Raw genomic sequence first — 18,486 nt, 5'->3', positions numbered from 1 at the left:
GGGGGGACACACAGGGACAGTGTGACCCCCCCCCCTTGTGGGGCCCCCATAGCACCCCTGGGACCCCCCCAGCACCCCCATGGCACCCCCGGACGCCTGGGTCCCCCCGCAAGCAGCCCAGCAATGCGCTGACTCAGCACAGCGCCCGTGGGTGGGCGCTGAATGGGGCCTTTGATGGTTCAGCAGCACCCACCGCCCAGCCCGGACACCCATGGGTGCTGCAGGGCCCCCAAACACCCCGGGGTCCCCAAGACCCCCATGGGTGCTATAGGGTCCTCCAAACACCCCGGGGGTCCCCAAGACCCCCCCAGACACCCATGGGTGCTGCAGGGCCCCCAAACACCCCGGGGTCCCCAAGACCCCCATGGGTGCTATAGGGTCCTCCAAACACCCCGGGGGTCCCCAAGACCCCCCCAGACACCCATGGGTGCTGCAGGGCCCCCAAACACCCCGGGGTCCCCAAGACCCCCCCAAACACCCATGGGTGCTATAGGGTCCTCCAAACACCCCGGGGGTCCCCAAGACCCCCCCAGACACCCATGGGTGCTGCAGGGCCCCCAAACACCCCGGGGTCCCCAAGACCCCCCCAAACACCCATGGGTGCTATAGGGTCCTCCAAACACCCCGGGGTCCCCAAGACCCCCCCAGACACCCATGGGTGCTATAGGGTCCTCCAAACACCCCGGGGGTCCCCAAGACCCCCCCAGACACCCATGGGTGATGCAGGCCCCCAAACACTCAGGGGTCCTCAAGACCCCCCCAAACACCCATGGGTGCTATAGGGTCCCCCAAACACCCCGGGGGTCCCCAAGACCCCCCCAGACACCCATGGGTGCTATAGGGTCCTCCAAACACCCCGGGGGTCCCCAAGACCCCCCCAAACACCCATGGGTGCTATAGGGTCCTCCAAACACCCCAGGGGTCCCCAAGACCCCCCCCAAACACCCATGGGTGCTGCAGGGCCCCCAAACACCCCGGGGTCCCCAAGACCCCCCCAGACACCCATGGGTGCTATAGGGTCTGCAAGACCCCCCCGAACACCCAGGGGTCTCCAAGACCCCCCTAAACACCCAGGGGTCCCCAAGACCCCCCCCAAACACCCATGGGTGCTATAGGGTCTGTAAGACCCCTCCGAACACCCAGGGGTCTCCAAGACCCCCCTAAACACCCATGGGTGCTATAGGGTCCACAAGACCCCCCCCAAACACCCACAGGTGCTATAGGGTCCACCAAACACCCATGGGTGCTATAGGGTCCCCAAGACCCCCCCGAACACCCATGGGTGCTATAGGGCCCACAAGACCCCCCCAAACACCCAGGTGTCCCCAAGACCCCCCCAAACACCCATGGGTGCTATAGGGTCCCCAAGACCCCCCTAAACACCCAGGGGTCCCCAAGACCCCCCCAGACACCCATGTGTGCTATAGGGTGCCCAAGAACCCCCCAAACACCCATGGGTGCTATAGGGTCTGCAAGACCCCCCTGAACACCCAGGGGTCCCCAAGACCCCCCCAAACACCCATGGGTGCTATAGGGTCCACCAAACACCCCAGGGGTCCCCAAGACCCCCCCCTAAACACCCATGGGTGCTATAGGATCCCTAAGACCCCCCTGAACTCCCAGGGCTCCCCAAGACCCCCTTAAACACCCATGGGTCCTATAGGGTCCCCCAAACACCCATGGGTCCCCAAGACCCCCCTAAACACCCATAGGTGCCATAGGGTCCCTCAAACACCCAAGGGTGCTATAGGGTCCACAAGACCCCCCTAAGCACCCAGGGGTCCCCAAGACCCCCCCAAACACCCATGGGTGCTATAGGGTCCACAAGACCCCCCCCAAACACCCATGGGTGCTATAGGGTCTGTACGACCCCCCCGAACACCCAGGGGTCTCCAAGACCCCCCCCAAACACCCATGGGTGCTATAGGGTCTGCAAACCCCCCCTGAACACCCAGGGGTCCCCAAGACCCCCCCAAACACCCATGGGTGCTATAGGGTCCACAAGACCCCCCCCAAACACCCGTGGGTGCTATAGGGTCCACAAGACCCCCCCCCCCCAGACACCCATGGGTGCTGCAGGGCCCCCCCAACCCCCTCCATTCCCATTCCCCCCCATTTTCTGCAGGAACAACCCCCTCAGAACCACTTTCCCGCCTTTTCCGCCCCCCCCTCAGGCGTTGGGCTCGGCCTGGCGGGCAGGCCGGGCCTAAACCCCTCACGTGATCCAGCTCAAAGCCCCCGAAAAACGCCCGAAACCTCAAATTCCCTCCACAAAACCACAAATTTCGGGTTTAAAACGCAAAATTTTCATATTTTAAGACCCAAATCTTCATATTTTAAGACTTACGACCCCCAATTTTTCCCATTTTTAGAGTTACGACCCAAATATTTTCACATTTTAAGACCCAAATCTTCAAATTTTAACACGTGTGACCCCCAAATTTTCACCTTTTAAGACTTAAAACCCAAATATTGTTAAATTTTAAGAAACATGGCCCAAAATTTTCATATTTAAAGACCCAAATCTTCATTTTTGGACACAAACAACCCCAAAATTTTCACATTTTACGACTTAAAACCCAAATATTTTCAAATTTTAAGACTTACAACCCAAAGTTTTCACATTTTAAGACCCAAATCTTCAAATTTGGACAAATTTGACCCCTAAAATTTCACATTTTAAGACTTACAACCCAAATAGTTTCAAATTTTAAGACTTATGACCCAAATTTTTCACATTTTAAGACTCAAATCTTCAAATTTGGACAAATTTGACCCCCAAAATTTCAAATTTTAAGACTTACAACCCAAATATTTTCAAATTTTAAGACATTTGACCCAAATATTTTCAAATTTTAGGACTTACAACCCAAAATTTTCACATTTTAAGACCCAAACCTGCAAATTTGGAGAAATTTGACCCCCAAAATTTCAAATTTTAAGACTTACAACCCAAATATTTCCAAATTTTAAGACATTTGACCCCAAATTTTCATCTTTTAAGACCCAAATGTTCATATTTGGACAAATTTGACCCCAAATTTTTCATATTTTAAGACATTTGACCCAAATATTTTCAAATTTTAAGACCCAAATCTTCAAATTTGGACAACAAACCACCCCAAAATTTTCATATTTTTAGACTTAAAACCCAAATATTTTCAAATTTTAAGACATTTGACCCCCAAATTTTCAAATTTTAAGAAATACGACCCCAAATGTTCAGATTTTAAGACCCAAATTTTCATATTTTAAGACTCATGACCCAAATCCTTTCAAATTTTAAGACATTTGACCCAAAGATTTTCGGTTGACGCTCAAGAACCATCGCGAAACACCAAAAAACACCTCAAAATTCACAATAATTAAGAAGAATTGTATGAAAATCCGGAATTTAATCACCCGACCTCGCCCGCCGCTTCATTACCTCGGTTCGTTATTTCACGTCTAATTGGAGGATTAATTGTGAGTCTGTTCGAGGGGGTAAATTGCGGAAAATCGTTTCGATGGTTGAAATTTGGGGTCAAACGACCGGAAGCTTCCGGATAATTCGTCACTTCATGCACCGGTACAGAACTGGACAGGAAACCCCACCCAGACGGGGAAATCGTAATTAGTGGCGCCTCGATTAACGAATTTATTGACAAAATAGGAAAGAACCAAACAAAACACCTTCGGCGTAGGACGGGACGGCGAATTTCTATTTCAAATTTCAATTTCAACTTCAAGTTCTATTTCCATTTCTATTTCAAATTTCAATTTCAACTTCAAGTTCTATTTCAAATTTCAATTTCAACTTCAAGTTCTATTTCCATTTCAATTTCAAATTTCAATTTCAACTTCAAGTTCTATTTCCATTTCTATTTCAAATTTCAATTTCAACTTCATGTTCTATTTCCATTTCTATTTCAAATTTCAATTTCAACTTCAAGTTCTATTTCAAATTTCAATTTCAACTTCAAGTTCTATTTCCATTTCTATTTCAAATTTCAATTTCAACTTCAAGTTCTATTTCCATTTCTATTTCAAATTTCAATTTCAACTTCAAGTTCTATTTCCATTTCTATTTCAAATTTCAATTTCAACTTCAAGTTCTATTTCCATTTCTATTTCAAATTTCAATTTCAACTTCAAGTTCCATTTCTATTTCAAATTCCAAATTTCAAATTTCAACTTCAAGTTCTACTTCCATTTCAATTTCAAATTCCAAATTTCAATTTCAAATTTCAACTTCAAGTTCCATTTCCATTTCAAGTTCCAATTTCCCTTTCCACTTCCATTACAACTTCAATTTCAATTTTCAATTTCAATTTCTAATTCCATTTCAAATTTCAATTTCAACTTCAAATTTCTATTTTCATTTCAATTTAAATTTCTTCTATTTCCATTTCAAATTTAAAATTTATCGTCAATTTCCATTTCAATTTCAATTTTGACTTTCCATTTCAATTTCAAATTTTAATTTCAACTTCAATTTCAATGTCAATTTTTACTTTCAATTTCCATTTCAAATTCCAATTTCAACTTCAGATTTCTATTTTCATTTCAATTTTTGATTTCAATTTCAATTACAACTTCAATTTCCATTTCCACTGCCATTTCTATTTCAATTACAACTTTAATTTCAACTTCAATTTCAAATTCCACTTCCGTTTCAATTTCAACTTCAATTTCCATTCCATTTCAATTTCTGTTTCAATTTCCATTTCCACTTCAATTACAACTTCAATTTCAATTTTCAATTTCCATTTCCATTTCAAATGGCAATTTTCTTTTCAATTTCAATTTTCAATTTCAATTTTCAACTTCAATTTCAATTTTGAATTTCAATTCCCATTTCCACTTCCATTACAATTTCAATTTTCAATTTCCAGTTCCAGTTCAAATTTCCATTTCAATTTCAACGTCAATTTTGAATTTCAATCTCCATTTCAAATTCCAATTCCAATTTCAACTTCAAATTTCTATTTCTATTTCAAATGTAAACTTAATTTCCAATTTCAAATTTCAATTTCCATTTCTACTTTAATTTCTGTTTCCATTTCCACCTCAATTACAACTTCAATTTCCATTTCCATTTCAAATTTCAATTTCCATTCCCTTTCCCGACCCCCTCCGTATTTTTAACCAATGGCCGTATCTCTACGGCCAACCTCGACCAATCCCCTTCGTCCCAGCGCCGCCTCACGACGCGTCCATGCTCGCCCCCCAACCCGACCCCCCAACCCCGTCCCTTCTCCTACCGAATCCTTCCCGGCAACGCCGAACATTTGAAGCCGTGACGCGATTCCACCGCCAGAAACAACCGGAGGGTCCTGAGGGGCCATTTTGCTGCTGGTTGGTGACAAAACGGAACCAAATCTTGTGCATTTCGCCCAATTTAACGCGAGTTGGACGCTAGAAAAGAACCGGTAAAAAAACCCCGCGAATCGCACGCTTCGGTTTAATATCTGGAAATAAAATCGGTTAAGAATGCGAGAATCGTCTACGGATTAAAAAAATAGCTTCTTTTCTTTAAACCATCTGAGCTTAAAAATAGACAAGAGTGACGCTTAAAATGGTCCCGGCCTTAGGACGGCGCCTCGGCGGCTTTGGCGCCGTCCAAGTCTACGATAGTCTTGGCTTTACCGGAAGAGCCCGGGCAGTCCTGGCTCAAACTGTCCCTCGTCTCGGTCAATTTGGAGGAGGAACGAGCCATGGAGGCGCCGTTGGTTTGCGAGCACACGTTGTTGACTTTGGCGGCCTTGTTCTTGTGGTGGTTGTTGTAGACTTTGTACTTCATGAGGAGGATGAAGATGAAGACGAGGACCGAGGCCACGATGATGCCGCCGATGATGATGATCATGGTGCCGCCCAGGAACTGGGCGTGGAGGGAGCGGCACTGCTTGAATTCCTCGTGGGTGGTGAAGGCCACGCAGCCCATCACCTCGGTGGCCGGCAGCGACGTCAGCGCGTCGTCGCGCACGGCGAGGACGCACAGGTCGTACGCGCGGCCTGCAACCAGATCGGTCAACAAGAAGGATTTACTACCAGCCGGGATCATCCTGGAAGAGAAAAGGAGCACAGTGATCATCCCAATTAATCAATGGGGTCGTTAGGTTTGATCGTTAGCGCTGTTTAGTAGGGAATCTACGTCAACGCGTTGTTGACGTGGTTGTACGCGCGGCCTGCAACCAGATCGGTCAACAAGAAGGATTTACTACCAGCCGGGATCATCCTGGAAGAGAAAAGGAGCACAGTGATCATCCCAATTAATCAATGGGGTCGTTAGGTTTGATCGTTAGCCCTGTTTAGTAGGGAATCTACGTCAACGCGTTGTTGACCCGTAGGTTGTACACACGGCCTGCAACCAGATCGGTCAACAAGAAGGATTTACTACCCGCCGGGATCATCCTGGAAGAGAAAAGGAGCACAGTGACCATCCCAATTAATTAACAGAGTCGTTAGGCTTGATCATTAGTGCCGAAATTAGGGAATCTACGTAAACGCGTTATCAATGCAAAGGTTGATACTGAGCACCCCCTTCTAATCAACCCCAGGTCCCATTGGCTTCCTGGCCACAAGGTCTCCCATCCAAGTACTGACCGGGCCCGACCCTGCTTAGCTTCCCAGATCAGCCATTCTCAGGGTGCTATGACTATATATATTATATATTATATATGTATATGATCCCCAAGTATATCCTGATGGTATCTGAACTAAACCCCTTTTCAAGGGCAGAGTAGAGGGGCAGGAGAACCTCTCTGACCTACTGACCACCCCCTTCTAATCCCCCCCAGGTCCCATTGGCTTCCTGGCCACAAGGGCCCAAGACTGTATGAAATCAATATATTTCATATCTATATTATAAAATAAATAGATTTATATGTTATTTTTATAAACCACAGCGAAGCTCCATCAGCAATTAGTCAGGTGACCTCGTTAACAAAGATCGTGGGGATGATGATGGAGACGTTTGGTGCCATTTTGACCCCAAGGTGATTCTGGCGCCATTTTGAGCCCTGAGGTGATTCTGGTGCCATTTTGCCCCTGAGATGGTTTTGGCGCCATTTTGAGCCCTGAGGTGATTTTGGCGCCATTTTGATCCTGAGGTGATTCTGGCGCCATTTTGACCCTGAGGTGATTTTGGCGCCATTTTGACCCTGAGGTGATTCTGGTGCCATTTTGAGCCCTGAGGTGATTTTGGCGCCATTTTGAGCCCTGAGGTGATTTTGGCATCATTTTGAGCCCTGAGGTGATTCTGGCGCCATTTTGAGCCCTGAGGTGATTTTGGCGCCATTTTGAGCCCTGAGGTGATTTTGGCGCCATTTTGAGCCCTGAGGTGATTCTGGCGCCATTTTGAGCCCTGCGATGATCTTTGTGCCCCCATTTTGAGCCCCAGGGTGATGTTGGTGCCGCCATTTTGAGCAGTTACCTGTACACCAAGATGTCGTCGGCGGAACTGTTGTACTGGATCTGGTACATGCGGATCCCGGGGAGGTGATGCTGAGCCGGCCACTGGATCAGCGCGGACGACGCCGTCAGCTCGGCCACCACCACCCCCTTGTCCTGCTGGGCCTTGGTCTCATTGGGAAAGCTGGACTTAGCCGAGATGAGGATGTCCGAGGGCCCCGGCTCCGCGTCTTTGTCGCAGTTGGTGCTGTTGGCCAGGTTGGGATACGGGGCAACCAGGAGCTCAACCGGAGCCGTCGACTCCCCGGCGGCGTTGGAAGCGATGCAGGTGAAAGTGCCCTTGTCGCCCAACGAGGCCACCAAAATATCCAGAGTGCCGTTCTCGTACGAAACCGTCCTGGAGGTGTTGGACACCAACTTCCCGTCGGGCGCGATCCAGCGGACGTACGGATCCGGATCGCCGACGGCTTTGCACTTCAGCGAGACGCCTTGGCCCTCGGTCGCCGTCATTTTGGGCGTGCGGTGGGTTATCATGGGGGGCTCGCAGACGAATTCCTCCTCTTTGATGGACCAGAAGTACTTGCCCATGAGCTCGGGCGGCGAAGCGCAGGTCTCGAGGTCGTCCTCCCTCGTTAGGCGCCGCAACCAGACGAGCTCGCAGTTGCAATGCAAAGGGTTCCCGCCAAAACTCAGCACCAAGGAGGAGAGCGGGGACCCCTTGGACTTGGCGTAGACGGGGATTCTGGAAAACAAAGGGTCTGGCGGGATCTTCTTCAGCTTGTTGGAGGTCATGTCCAAGCGGGCGAGTTTGTGGAGGTTGGAGAAGATCCCCTCGGGCACAAACTCAATGAGATTGTGGTCCAAACTGACCGTGTTGACATTGGTCAGTTTGGCGATGGTCTCCCAAGGGACGTTGACGAGGTTGTTGTAGGACAGGTCGAGGTCTTCGATGGTTTCGGTGAAGTCATCCAGCGAGCCGGGGGAGATGTAGCTCAGCTGGTTGTTGCTGAGTATTAAATGGCGGAGGTTAATTAAACCTTTGAAATGATCTTCGTTGATGTACGTCAACCGATTGCTATCCAAGTGCAAGGCGTGGAGGCCTTTGAGATCGAAGAAGGCGTAAGGCATGATCTGACTGATCGTGTTCCTCGAGAGCGTCAAGTGGATCAAGTTGGTCATGTTGGCGAAATCCTTCCGCCGGAGGGTGGTGATGAAGTTGTCCATGAGGCGCAGCTCCGCCGTGCGGCGGTCGATGCTGGGCGGCACGAAGAGGAGCCCGGTCTTGGTGCACAGGATGGTGAAGGACGGCGCCAGGTTCTGGCACATGCAGCGTTTGGGACACATCATGGCCTCGGTGGTTGCGCTAATTACCAGGAGGTAGACGAGCAGCCTTTCCATCGTAAGGAGGACGGCAGGCCTGAAAGGAAGGGAAAAGAAGAGGATAAAATCCACGTAAATATGATGTAATTTGGTTTCAGAAGTAGGTTTACACTATGTAAATATATCACGTAAATATGTCTTAATCCGGTTTCAGAAATAGGTTTACACTATGTAAATATATCACGTAAATATATCATAATCCGGTTTCAGAAGTAGGTTTACACTATGTAAATATATCACGTAAATATGTCTTAATCCGGTTTCAGAAATAGGTTTACACTATGTAAATATATCACGTAAATATATCATAATCCGGTTTCAGAAGTAGGTTTACACTATGTAAATATATCACGTAAATATGTCTTAATCCGGTTTCAGAAATAGGTTTACACTATGTAAATATATCACGTAAATATGTCTTAATCTGGTTTCAGAAATGGGTTTACACTATGTAAATATATCACGTAAATATGTCTTAATCCGGTTTCAGAAATGGGTTTACGCTATGTAAATATATCATGTAAATATGTCTTAATCCGGTTTCAGAAACAGGTTTACACTATGTAAATATATCACGTAAATATATCATACTCCGGTTTCAGAAATAGGTTTACACTATGTAAACATATCACGTAAATATATCATACTCCGGTTTCAGAAACAGGTTTACACTATGTAAACATATCACGTAAATATATCATACTCCGGTTTCAGAAATAGGTTTACACTATGCAAATATATCACGTAAATATATCATAATCCGGTTTCAGAAATAGGTTTACACTATGTAAATATATGACGTAAATATGTCTTAATCCGGTTTCAGAAATGGGTTTACGCTATGTAAATATATCACGTAAATATGTCTTAATCCAGTATTGGAAATAGGTTTACACCATGTAAATATGTCTTAATCTGGTATCGGAAATAGGTTTACACCACGCAAATATGATTTAATTCGGTATCAGACATAGGTTTACACTATGTAAATATATAATGTAAATAGGTCTTAATCCGGTATCAGAAATAGGTTTACGCCACACAAATATATCATGTGAATATGTCTTAATCCAGCATCAGAAATAGGTTTACACCACATAACTGTTTTAATCCGGTATCAGAAACAGGTTTACACCACGTAAATATATCACGTAAATATGTCTAAATCCGGTATCAGAAATAGGTTTACGCCATGTAAATATATCACATAAATAGGTTTTAATCCGGTATCGGAAATAGGTTTACACCACGTAAATATGATTTAATTCAGTATCGGAAATAGGTTTACACCACATAAATATGATTCGATCTGGTATCAGAAATAGGTTTACACTATGTAAATATATCAGGTAAATATGTCTTAATCCGGTATCGGAAATAGGTTTACACCACATGAATATGTTTTAATCCGGTATCAGAAACACGTTTACGCCACATAAATATATCATGTAGATGTGTCTTAATTTGGTATCGGAAATAGGTTTACACCATGTAAACGTGTTTTAATCCGGTATCCGAAACAGGTTTACACCACGTTAATATATCATGCAAATAGGTTTTAATTCGGTATCAGAAATAGGTTTACGCCACATAAATATGTTTTAATCCGGTATCAGAAACAGGTTTACACATTGTAAATATGTCTTAATCCGGTATTGGAAATAGGTTTACACCATGTAAATATATCACATAAATACGTTTTAATCCAGTAGCAGAAATAGGTTTACACCACATAAATGTGTTTTAATCCGGTATCAGAAACAGGTTTACACTATGCAAATATGTGAGGTAAATATGTCGTAATCCGGTATCGGAAATAGGTTTACACCACGTAAATATGATTTAATTTGGTATCAGAAATAGGTTTACACTATGTAAATATAACACGTAAATGTGTTTTAATCCGGTATCAGAAATGGGTTTACACTATGTAAATATGTGATGTAAATATGTTTTAATCTGGTATCGGAAATAGGTTTACACCACATAAATATGTTTTAATCCAGTATCAGAAATAGGTTTACACCACATAAATATATATAACGTAAATATATCTTAATCTGGTATTGGAAATAGGTTTACACCATGTAAATATGTTTTAATGCAGTATCAGAAACAGGTTTACACCACTTTAATATATCACGTAAATATGTCTTAATCCAGTATCGGAAATAGGTTTACACCACATAGATACGATTTAATTAGGTATCAGAAGTAGGTTTACACTATATAACTATATCACATAAATGTGTTTTAATCCAGTATCAGAAACAGGTTTACACCACGTAAATATGTCTTAATCCAGTATCAGAAGTAGGTTTACACCACGTAAATATATAATGTAAATAGGTTTTAATCCGGTATCAGAAATAGGTTTACACCACATAAATATGATTTAATCTGGTTTCAGAAATTGGTTTACACCATGTAAATGTGTTTCAATCTGGTATCAGAAATAGTTTTACACCACATAAATATACCATGTAAATGTGTCTTAATCCAGGATCAGAAGTAGGTTTACACCACATAAATATATCATGTCAATATGTTTTAATCCGGTATTGGAAATAGGTTTACACCAAAGGAATATGTTTTGATCCGGTATCAGAAATAGGTTTACACCACGTAAATATATCATGCAAATATGTTTTAATCCGGTATCAGAAACAGGTTTACACCATGTTAATATATCATGTAAATAGGTTTTAATCTGGTATCAGAAACAGGTTTACACCATGTTAATATATCATGTAAATAGGTTTTAATCTGGTATCAGAAACAGGTTTACGCCATGTAAATATATCACGTAAATATGTCTTAATCCGGTTTCAGAAATAGGTTTACACTATGTAAATATGACTTAATTCGGTATCAGAAATAGGTTTACACTATGTAAATATAACACGTAAATGTTTTAATCCGCTATCAGAAACAGGTTTACACCATGTAAATATGTTTTAATCCGGTATCAGAAATAGATTTACACCACATAAATATGATGTAATTCGGTATCAAAAATAGGTTTACACCATGTAAATATATCGCATAAATATGTCTTAATCCGGTATCGGAAACAGGTTTACACCACGTAAATATTTTTTAATCCGGTATCAGAAATAGGTTTACACCACGTAAATATTTTTTAATCCGGTATCAGAAATAGGTTTACACCACGTAAATGTGTTTTAATCCAGTCTCAAAAGCAGGTTAATCATCCCTTGTTTGACATCAGATATTCAGCTACATTACGAACCATCCACGCGCTCGGCAGCCTAAACCTTAAGCCCGGTCCTAACTTCTACAGTTAATTCATCTTCCGCTCATCACAAGAAATGGCGATAACTTCAAAACCGACTTCCGGGGTGAAAATCCCCTTCGGTTCAATATGGTACGTAGGAAAAAGTCTCTCTTTTTCTATAGAAAAGCGGCGCTAAGCTTGATTTTATTTTCTTAAACTCAGAATTAAGAAGCGGTCGTGCCACTCCGGTAAATCTGGGTTCTTATTGGACGGCATCTCTCCTAAAAATCACTTATTTCCTAACGGAGATAAGGGCAAAACCCAAACAAAAGGCACAATGATAAAACCAGTTCCTTGTGGTTAAGAGGCGGAGGAGACGACAACTCAGGCCTAACAAAGCTCAGCTCTGCAAGCTCCAGCTCTTCAAAGCACCTGAGGAGCAGCTTCCATCCGAAACGCAAAGATCCGCAACCACCGTTGGATTTAGCGCAGGCTCAGCAGAAACAAGGTGAATCCGCTCTCAAAACCCCCGCTGGAGCCCAGCTTAAGCCTGGCCTAACTAAAAACTCCACCACGAAGCCATTCAAAGCACAGATTGTACTGTAAACCCGGATTATTTTCGCAGAAGTGGACATGGGTTCCCATCACGCTTCCGAAACGCAAAGCCGGACTTTAGGGTAGAGATCCCGGCTTTGCTCCCGTTGAGCTGGGCTTAACTCGCGTCCCAAACCCGCCGCGCGATGTTGCCGCGTTTATTCCTCGCATCGGCAAAGAAATCATCCCCGTGCCAACCAACACGTGTCCTCGCTTCACCGAGCACCACGTATTAAATACCAAACCGCCAAGGGCAAGGCGCATTATCTAAACGCGATAATTAATTAACGACCCTGGAAGCAGACGGCGGTTCAAAGGCCAAACGGGGGGACGCATAGATGCTGTCTCATCGCTCGGGTCGGAGCGGAGGGGTCAAATCTGCAATTAGCGGCCTATAATTACCCGGTTGAGGAGGGCGAGGGGTTGAGCGGCGGAGTTGCCATCACCGGAGAGGCTTAAGAGGCGAGATGAGGTTCTTAAAGTCGTGGTTTAGGGTTTAATGGTTGGAGTCTACGATCCTGAGGGTCTTTTCCAACCGAAATTGTGATTCTATGGTGCTGTGGGGTGGTTTATTTTGAGTGAGCGTTGCAGATAACACACACCCAAGGGCTTGGAAATAACCCACACCCCATGGTTCAGAAAATAACCCGCGTCTGAGGCCTCAGAAAATAACCCACACCTTAAGGTTCAGAAAATAATCCACACCTTAAGGTTTGGAAAATAACCCACGTCTGAAGGTTCAGAAAATAACCCACACCTGAGGCCTTGGAGAATAATCCACACCTGAAGGTTTGGAAGATAACCCACATCCGAGGGCTCAGAAAATAACCCACACCTTAAGGTTTGGAAAATAACCCACGTCTGAGGCCTCACAAAATAACCCATGTCCAAAGGTTCGGAAAATAACCCATGTCCGGAGGTTCGGAAAATAACCCACGTCCGAGGTCCTGGAAAATAACGCACACCCAAGGGCTTGGAAAATAATCCACACGTGAAGGTTTGGAAAATAACCCACATCCGAGGGCTCAGAAAATAACCCACACCTTAAGGCTGGGAAAATAATCCATGTCTGAAGGTTCGGAAAATATCCCATGTCCAAAGGTTTGGAAAATAACCCACACCTGAAGGTTTGGAAAATAACCCACATCCAAAGGTTCGGAAAATAACCCACGTCCGAGGGCTCGGAAAATAACCCATGTCCAAAGGTTTGGAAAATAACCCACACCCAAAGGTTCAGAAAATAACCCACACCTTGCCAAGGGTTCGGAAAATAACCCACACCTTAAGGTTCAGAAAATAACCCACATCTGAGGGCTTGCAAAATAACCAACACTCGAAGGTTCAGAAAATAACCCACATCTGAGGCCTCAGAAAATAATCCACACCTTAAGGTTTGGAAAATAATCCACGTCGGAAGGTTCGGAAAATATCCCACACCTTAAGGTTCAGCAAAGAACCCATGTCTGAGACCTCAGAAAATAACCCATGTCCAAAGGTTAGGAAAGTAACCCACACCTTAAGGTTCGGAAAATAACCCACATCCAAGGCCCTGGAAAATAATCCACACCTTAAGGTTTGAAAAATAACTCACACTTAAAGGCTCGGAAAATAATCCACGTCTGAGGGCTTGGAAAATAACCCACACCTGAAGGTTCAGAAAATATAACCCACACCTGAAGGTTCAGAAAATAACCCACACCTGAAGGTTCAGAAAATATAACCCACACCTGAAGGTTCAGAAAATAACCCATATCCAAGGCCTCGCAAAATAACTCGCACCCAAAGGTTCAGACAATAACCCATATCCAAGGCCTCAGAAAATAACCCACACCTTAAGGTTCAGGAAATAACCCACACCTGAGGCCTTGGAAAATAACCCATGTCCAAAGGTTCGGAAAATAATCCACATCCAAAGGTTCGGAAGATAATCCACACCTGAGGGTTCGGGAAATAACCCACATCCAAGGCCTCAAAAAATAACCCACGCCTTAAAGTTCGGAAAATAACCCATGTCCGAAGGTTTGGAAAATAACCCACGTCTGAGGCCTTGGAAAATAACCCACGGACAACAACCCAAGCGGGCGAGCCCAAAACCCCACCACGGGTTATTCCGCCATTTTTCTTCATCGCAAAACAACCCCAGTGGCCAATTTTGGGCTCAAAAGCACCGTTTTAACACAGGAGGAGATGACATTAAGGCCTCGTTAAGAGCCTTTTAGCGAGTTCATGTGATTATATCACCTCGAAAAGCATTAATTAACCCTTGAAGTCAAATGTAGCAGGTAAAGCGACATCTTTCCTCATCCAAGGATGTGTTGGTTTTGCAAAACAAAGTCACCGCAGCGGAGAAAATTAACAAAACTAATTAAAATATATACATATACACACCTATGGGAGTGAATATTTCCATTTAACGCTCATTCCGGAGCCTTCTAAGAGATCTTGTTCCAACCAGAAGGACGATATATTGAATAAATTCCAAACATAGAACGAATTAAACGCCCGTCGCAAAGCACAATCCAAAAGGAAATTAAAATAATAATAATTTGATCTGAATTACCCTCCTAGATTATCTGAGTTGCGCTTAATCCCCGTGTGAGCGCTTTAATCCCAGTTTAAGTGGCTGCAGAGCAGGATTAGCCGAACTCCGCTCGGCGGCGGCGGCGGCTGAATGGGTTTTAATTCCGAATCGAAACACCCGCCCGGGGATTTATTTCGCTTTAATTTAAATAAATAAGCTTAATTAAATAATATAAAAAGCTGGGGGGGTGATTTAAAAGCACCCAGACATCAAATATCTCCTGATAGAGTTTGGAGAACTTGGAAACCAAGACAATGAGCTTTTCTACGGCGCCGGCGATGCCGAAGAAGCACCGAAGGTTTCTCATTCTATTTCTGTTTTCCAGAGGTTTTCTACCAAACCAAAAGTCCTTTTTTACAGCCACAGGGAACCCAAAGAAGCACCAGAATCACCCCCAAGAATTAACACAAAGAAATAATTAATTAGAGGCCTAGAGGCCACCAGGCCAAGCGAAGCCACTTCCAAGGCCACCCTGTGATTACTCCTACGTGCATTTTGCCCAAAGATGCTTCTTCTAATCCCCCCCAGGTCCCATTGGCTTCCTGGCCACAAGGTCTCCCATCCAAGTACTGACCGGGCCTGACCCTGCTTAGCTTCCCAGATCAGCCATTCTCAGGGTGCTATGGCTGTATACATTACTTATATATATATGATCCCCAAGTATATCCTGATAGTACCTGAACTAAACCCCTTTTCAAGGGCAGAGTAGAGGGGCAGGAGAACCTCTCTGACCTACTGACCACCCCCTTCTAATCCCCAACAGGTCCCATGGGCCACAAGGGCCCAGCGCTGGCTCAGCCCACAGCACCCGCTATTCCCACAAGGTCTCCCATCCAAGTACTGACCGGGCCTGACCCTGCTTAGCTTCCCAGATCAGCCATTCTCAGGGTGCTATGGCTGTATATATTACATATATATACATATATATGTTCTCCAGGTATATCCTGATAGCATCTGAACCTGAGGCCTACAAGAGTTCAGGCCTCCACCCTCGTTAGCGCAACGAGCTCGACGCGAGCTTTAATGACATTAAAGGACTTCCCTAATCAAAATAATTCCACGAAATGATTTTTGAGGCCTACGAGACGCCGAGAGCGACGCCTCCCTAACGAGGCCGGTAACTCGTTAAGCTCCGCGGGGGTCGTTAGGTCCCGTAGCAACGAGGAGAATCTTAAAACACGCGGGTTAATTCCCAGTGAGAATATTGAATTAAAACACAGGCGACCCCACCGACGCGGGGTGCGAAAAACATCTTTAAAACACCTTGTGATAAATGCTTAAAATGTTAAAAATACTTAGAATAATATGTAAAATATTCTAAATATCTTCTAAAACGTAACAATATTTTCTCAGCTCTGAAAAGGGCAAAAATCGCCCCAAATTCCTTTGCCGATGGTGCCGGGGGAGCGGAGTAAAGGAGAGAAATGTAATTAAAAGCCACCGCGACGGCTCCAAACGACCTTTTAGCCGCGTTTTCACGGGAAGGGTGGATCCCGTTGTATTTTTGGGGTGTTAAAGCGCCGGCCGCTGCCAATGACACTGCAATTTATCACCGGTTTCATCAGGGGAGGGGTTGCTAATTAAAAGCCATTAGGAACCCCCCAGTCGGCACTTTGAGCTGGTTCGTTCTATATTATTCTCGCCATAAGAGCATGAGAATGCATTAAGAACCCAAACCTGGCTCGTTTTGCGTCGCTCTCACCCTATAGAACAAGGAGGGGTTGGGGGGATGAACAATTAAAATCGCCCCCCCCCCCAAAATCGCCACTTTGAAGCAGATTTGACTTCCTCGCCATGATGGATAAAAAGGACAAAGTGTAGAGGAGAAATGGGGTGGGAGGACATGGGGGGGTTGGGGGACACGGGGGTGTGAGGGGGACAAGGGGGTGTGGGGGGACACAAGGGGATGTGGGGGGACACAAGGGGATGTGGGGGGACACAAGGGGATGTGGGGGGACACAGGGGGATGTGGGGACATGGAGATGGGGGGACAAGGGGATGTTATGGGGGGATGTGGGGGAACAGGGGGATTGGGGATGTTGTGGGGGGATGTGGGGGAACAGGGGGATTGGGGGCACAAGGGGATGTGGGGGGATATTGTGGGGGGACAAGGGCACTGGGGGGACATGGGGAAGTTGTGGGGGGACAAGGGGATTGGGGGACATGAGGATGTGGGGGGACACTGGGATGGGGGGAGACACAGGGGGTTGAGGGGACAAGGGGGATGTGGGGGGCACAGGGATGTGGGGGGACATGGAGGTGTTGTAGGGGGATGTGGGGAGACAAGGGGGGATGTGGGGGGACAAGGGGACTGGGGGGACAAGGGGACGTGGGGGGACAAGGGGATGTGGGGGGACAAGGGGACTGGGGGGACAAGGGGACGTGGGGGGGATGTTGTGGGTGGGCAGGGGGATGTGGGGGGGACACGGGGATGCGGGGGGACAAGGGGATTGGGGGGACATGGGGATGTTGTGGGGGAATGTGGGGGGACACAGGGATGCGGGGGGACAAGGGGATGTTGTGGGGGGATGTGGGGGGACAAGGGCACATTGTGGGGGGACATGGGGATGTGGGGGGGCAGGGAGATGTTGTGGGGGATGTGGGGGGGACACAGAGAGATGTGGGGGCACAGGGGGATGCTGGGGGGCACAGGGATGTGGGGTGACAAGGGGATGTTATGGGGGTACAGCTCCCCCCCCCTCCAGCCCCCCCCAAAACACTCACCTGTCCCGGGGGGGTTAGAGGGGCGGGGGGGGACCCCGCGTCTCTCCGGCCGCTCCCCCGCCCTCCATGGCCGCTCCTGCGGGGGTTCGAGTCCAGCACCCGCGGGGGTTCAATCCAGCACCCGTGGAGGTTCCAGCACCCGTGGGGGTTCAATCCAGCACCTGCGGGGCTTTCAGCCCCTGCGGGGGTTCCAGCACCTGCGGAGGTTCCGTTGCCACCGCCCCCCCGCTTCCCCCCCCCCCGCCCCAGCAGCCGCGGAGCCTCCGCAGCCGCGGAGCCGCTGCCGCAGGGGCCGCCCCGCCCCGGCTCCGCGCAGCGGCGGAGGAGGCGGAAAAACGGAGGAAAAGGAGGAGGAAGAAGAGAAGGAGGAAGAGGAGGTGACACCCCCCCCCCCCCAACCGGCCCCGCCCTGTCGCAGAACCGGTGCGGGGACAAGGGACACGGGGGGATGCGGTGGTACCCGGAGCATCCTCAGGATGCAGTACCTGTGGTGCCCAGAGCATCCCTGGGATGTGGTACCCAAAGCATCCCGGGGATGTGGTACCCATGGTACCCAGAGCATCCCTGGGATGTGGTA

The 18,486-nt window shown here is 46.5% G+C and overlaps 1 protein-coding gene across 4 annotated transcripts; it reads right to left on the bottom strand.

Moving 5' to 3' along the window:
• Positions 1 to 3,365: 3,365 nt before the first annotated feature.
• Positions 3,366 to 18,162, bottom strand: LOC136114110 (leucine-rich repeat and fibronectin type III domain-containing protein 1-like protein). Of its 4 annotated transcripts, none has more exons than XM_065859399.2 (4): positions 17,910 to 18,161; positions 7,415 to 8,809; positions 5,244 to 6,044; positions 3,366 to 3,576 (listed from the first exon to the last, which is right to left on the bottom strand). In XM_065859399.2, the coding sequence occupies exons 2-3, from the start codon at positions 8,788 to 8,790 to the stop codon at positions 5,570 to 5,572; spliced, it is 1,851 nt and encodes a 616-aa protein (XP_065715471.1). In that variant the 5' UTR covers positions 8,791 to 8,809; positions 17,910 to 18,161; the 3' UTR covers positions 3,366 to 3,576; positions 5,244 to 5,569. The 4 variants fall into 4 exon arrangements, with proteins under 4 accessions (XP_065715471.1, XP_071656986.1, XP_071656988.1 ...); XM_071800885.1 differs by lacking the exon at positions 17,910 to 18,161 and adding an exon at positions 14,993 to 17,017; XM_071800887.1 differs by lacking the exon at positions 3,366 to 3,576 and having other exon boundaries at positions 5,919 to 6,217; positions 17,910 to 18,162.
• Positions 18,163 to 18,486: the final 324 nt, after the last annotated feature.

This window comes from Patagioenas fasciata, chromosome 33 (assembly GCF_037038585.1).
Source record: "Patagioenas fasciata isolate bPatFas1 chromosome 33, bPatFas1.hap1, whole genome shotgun sequence".
In the NCBI taxonomy this organism is placed as follows: Eukaryota; Metazoa; Chordata; class Aves; order Columbiformes; family Columbidae; genus Patagioenas; species Patagioenas fasciata.
The sequence above is the reverse complement of the archived record's forward strand: the minus strand, read 5'-3'. Positions and strand labels throughout refer to the sequence as shown.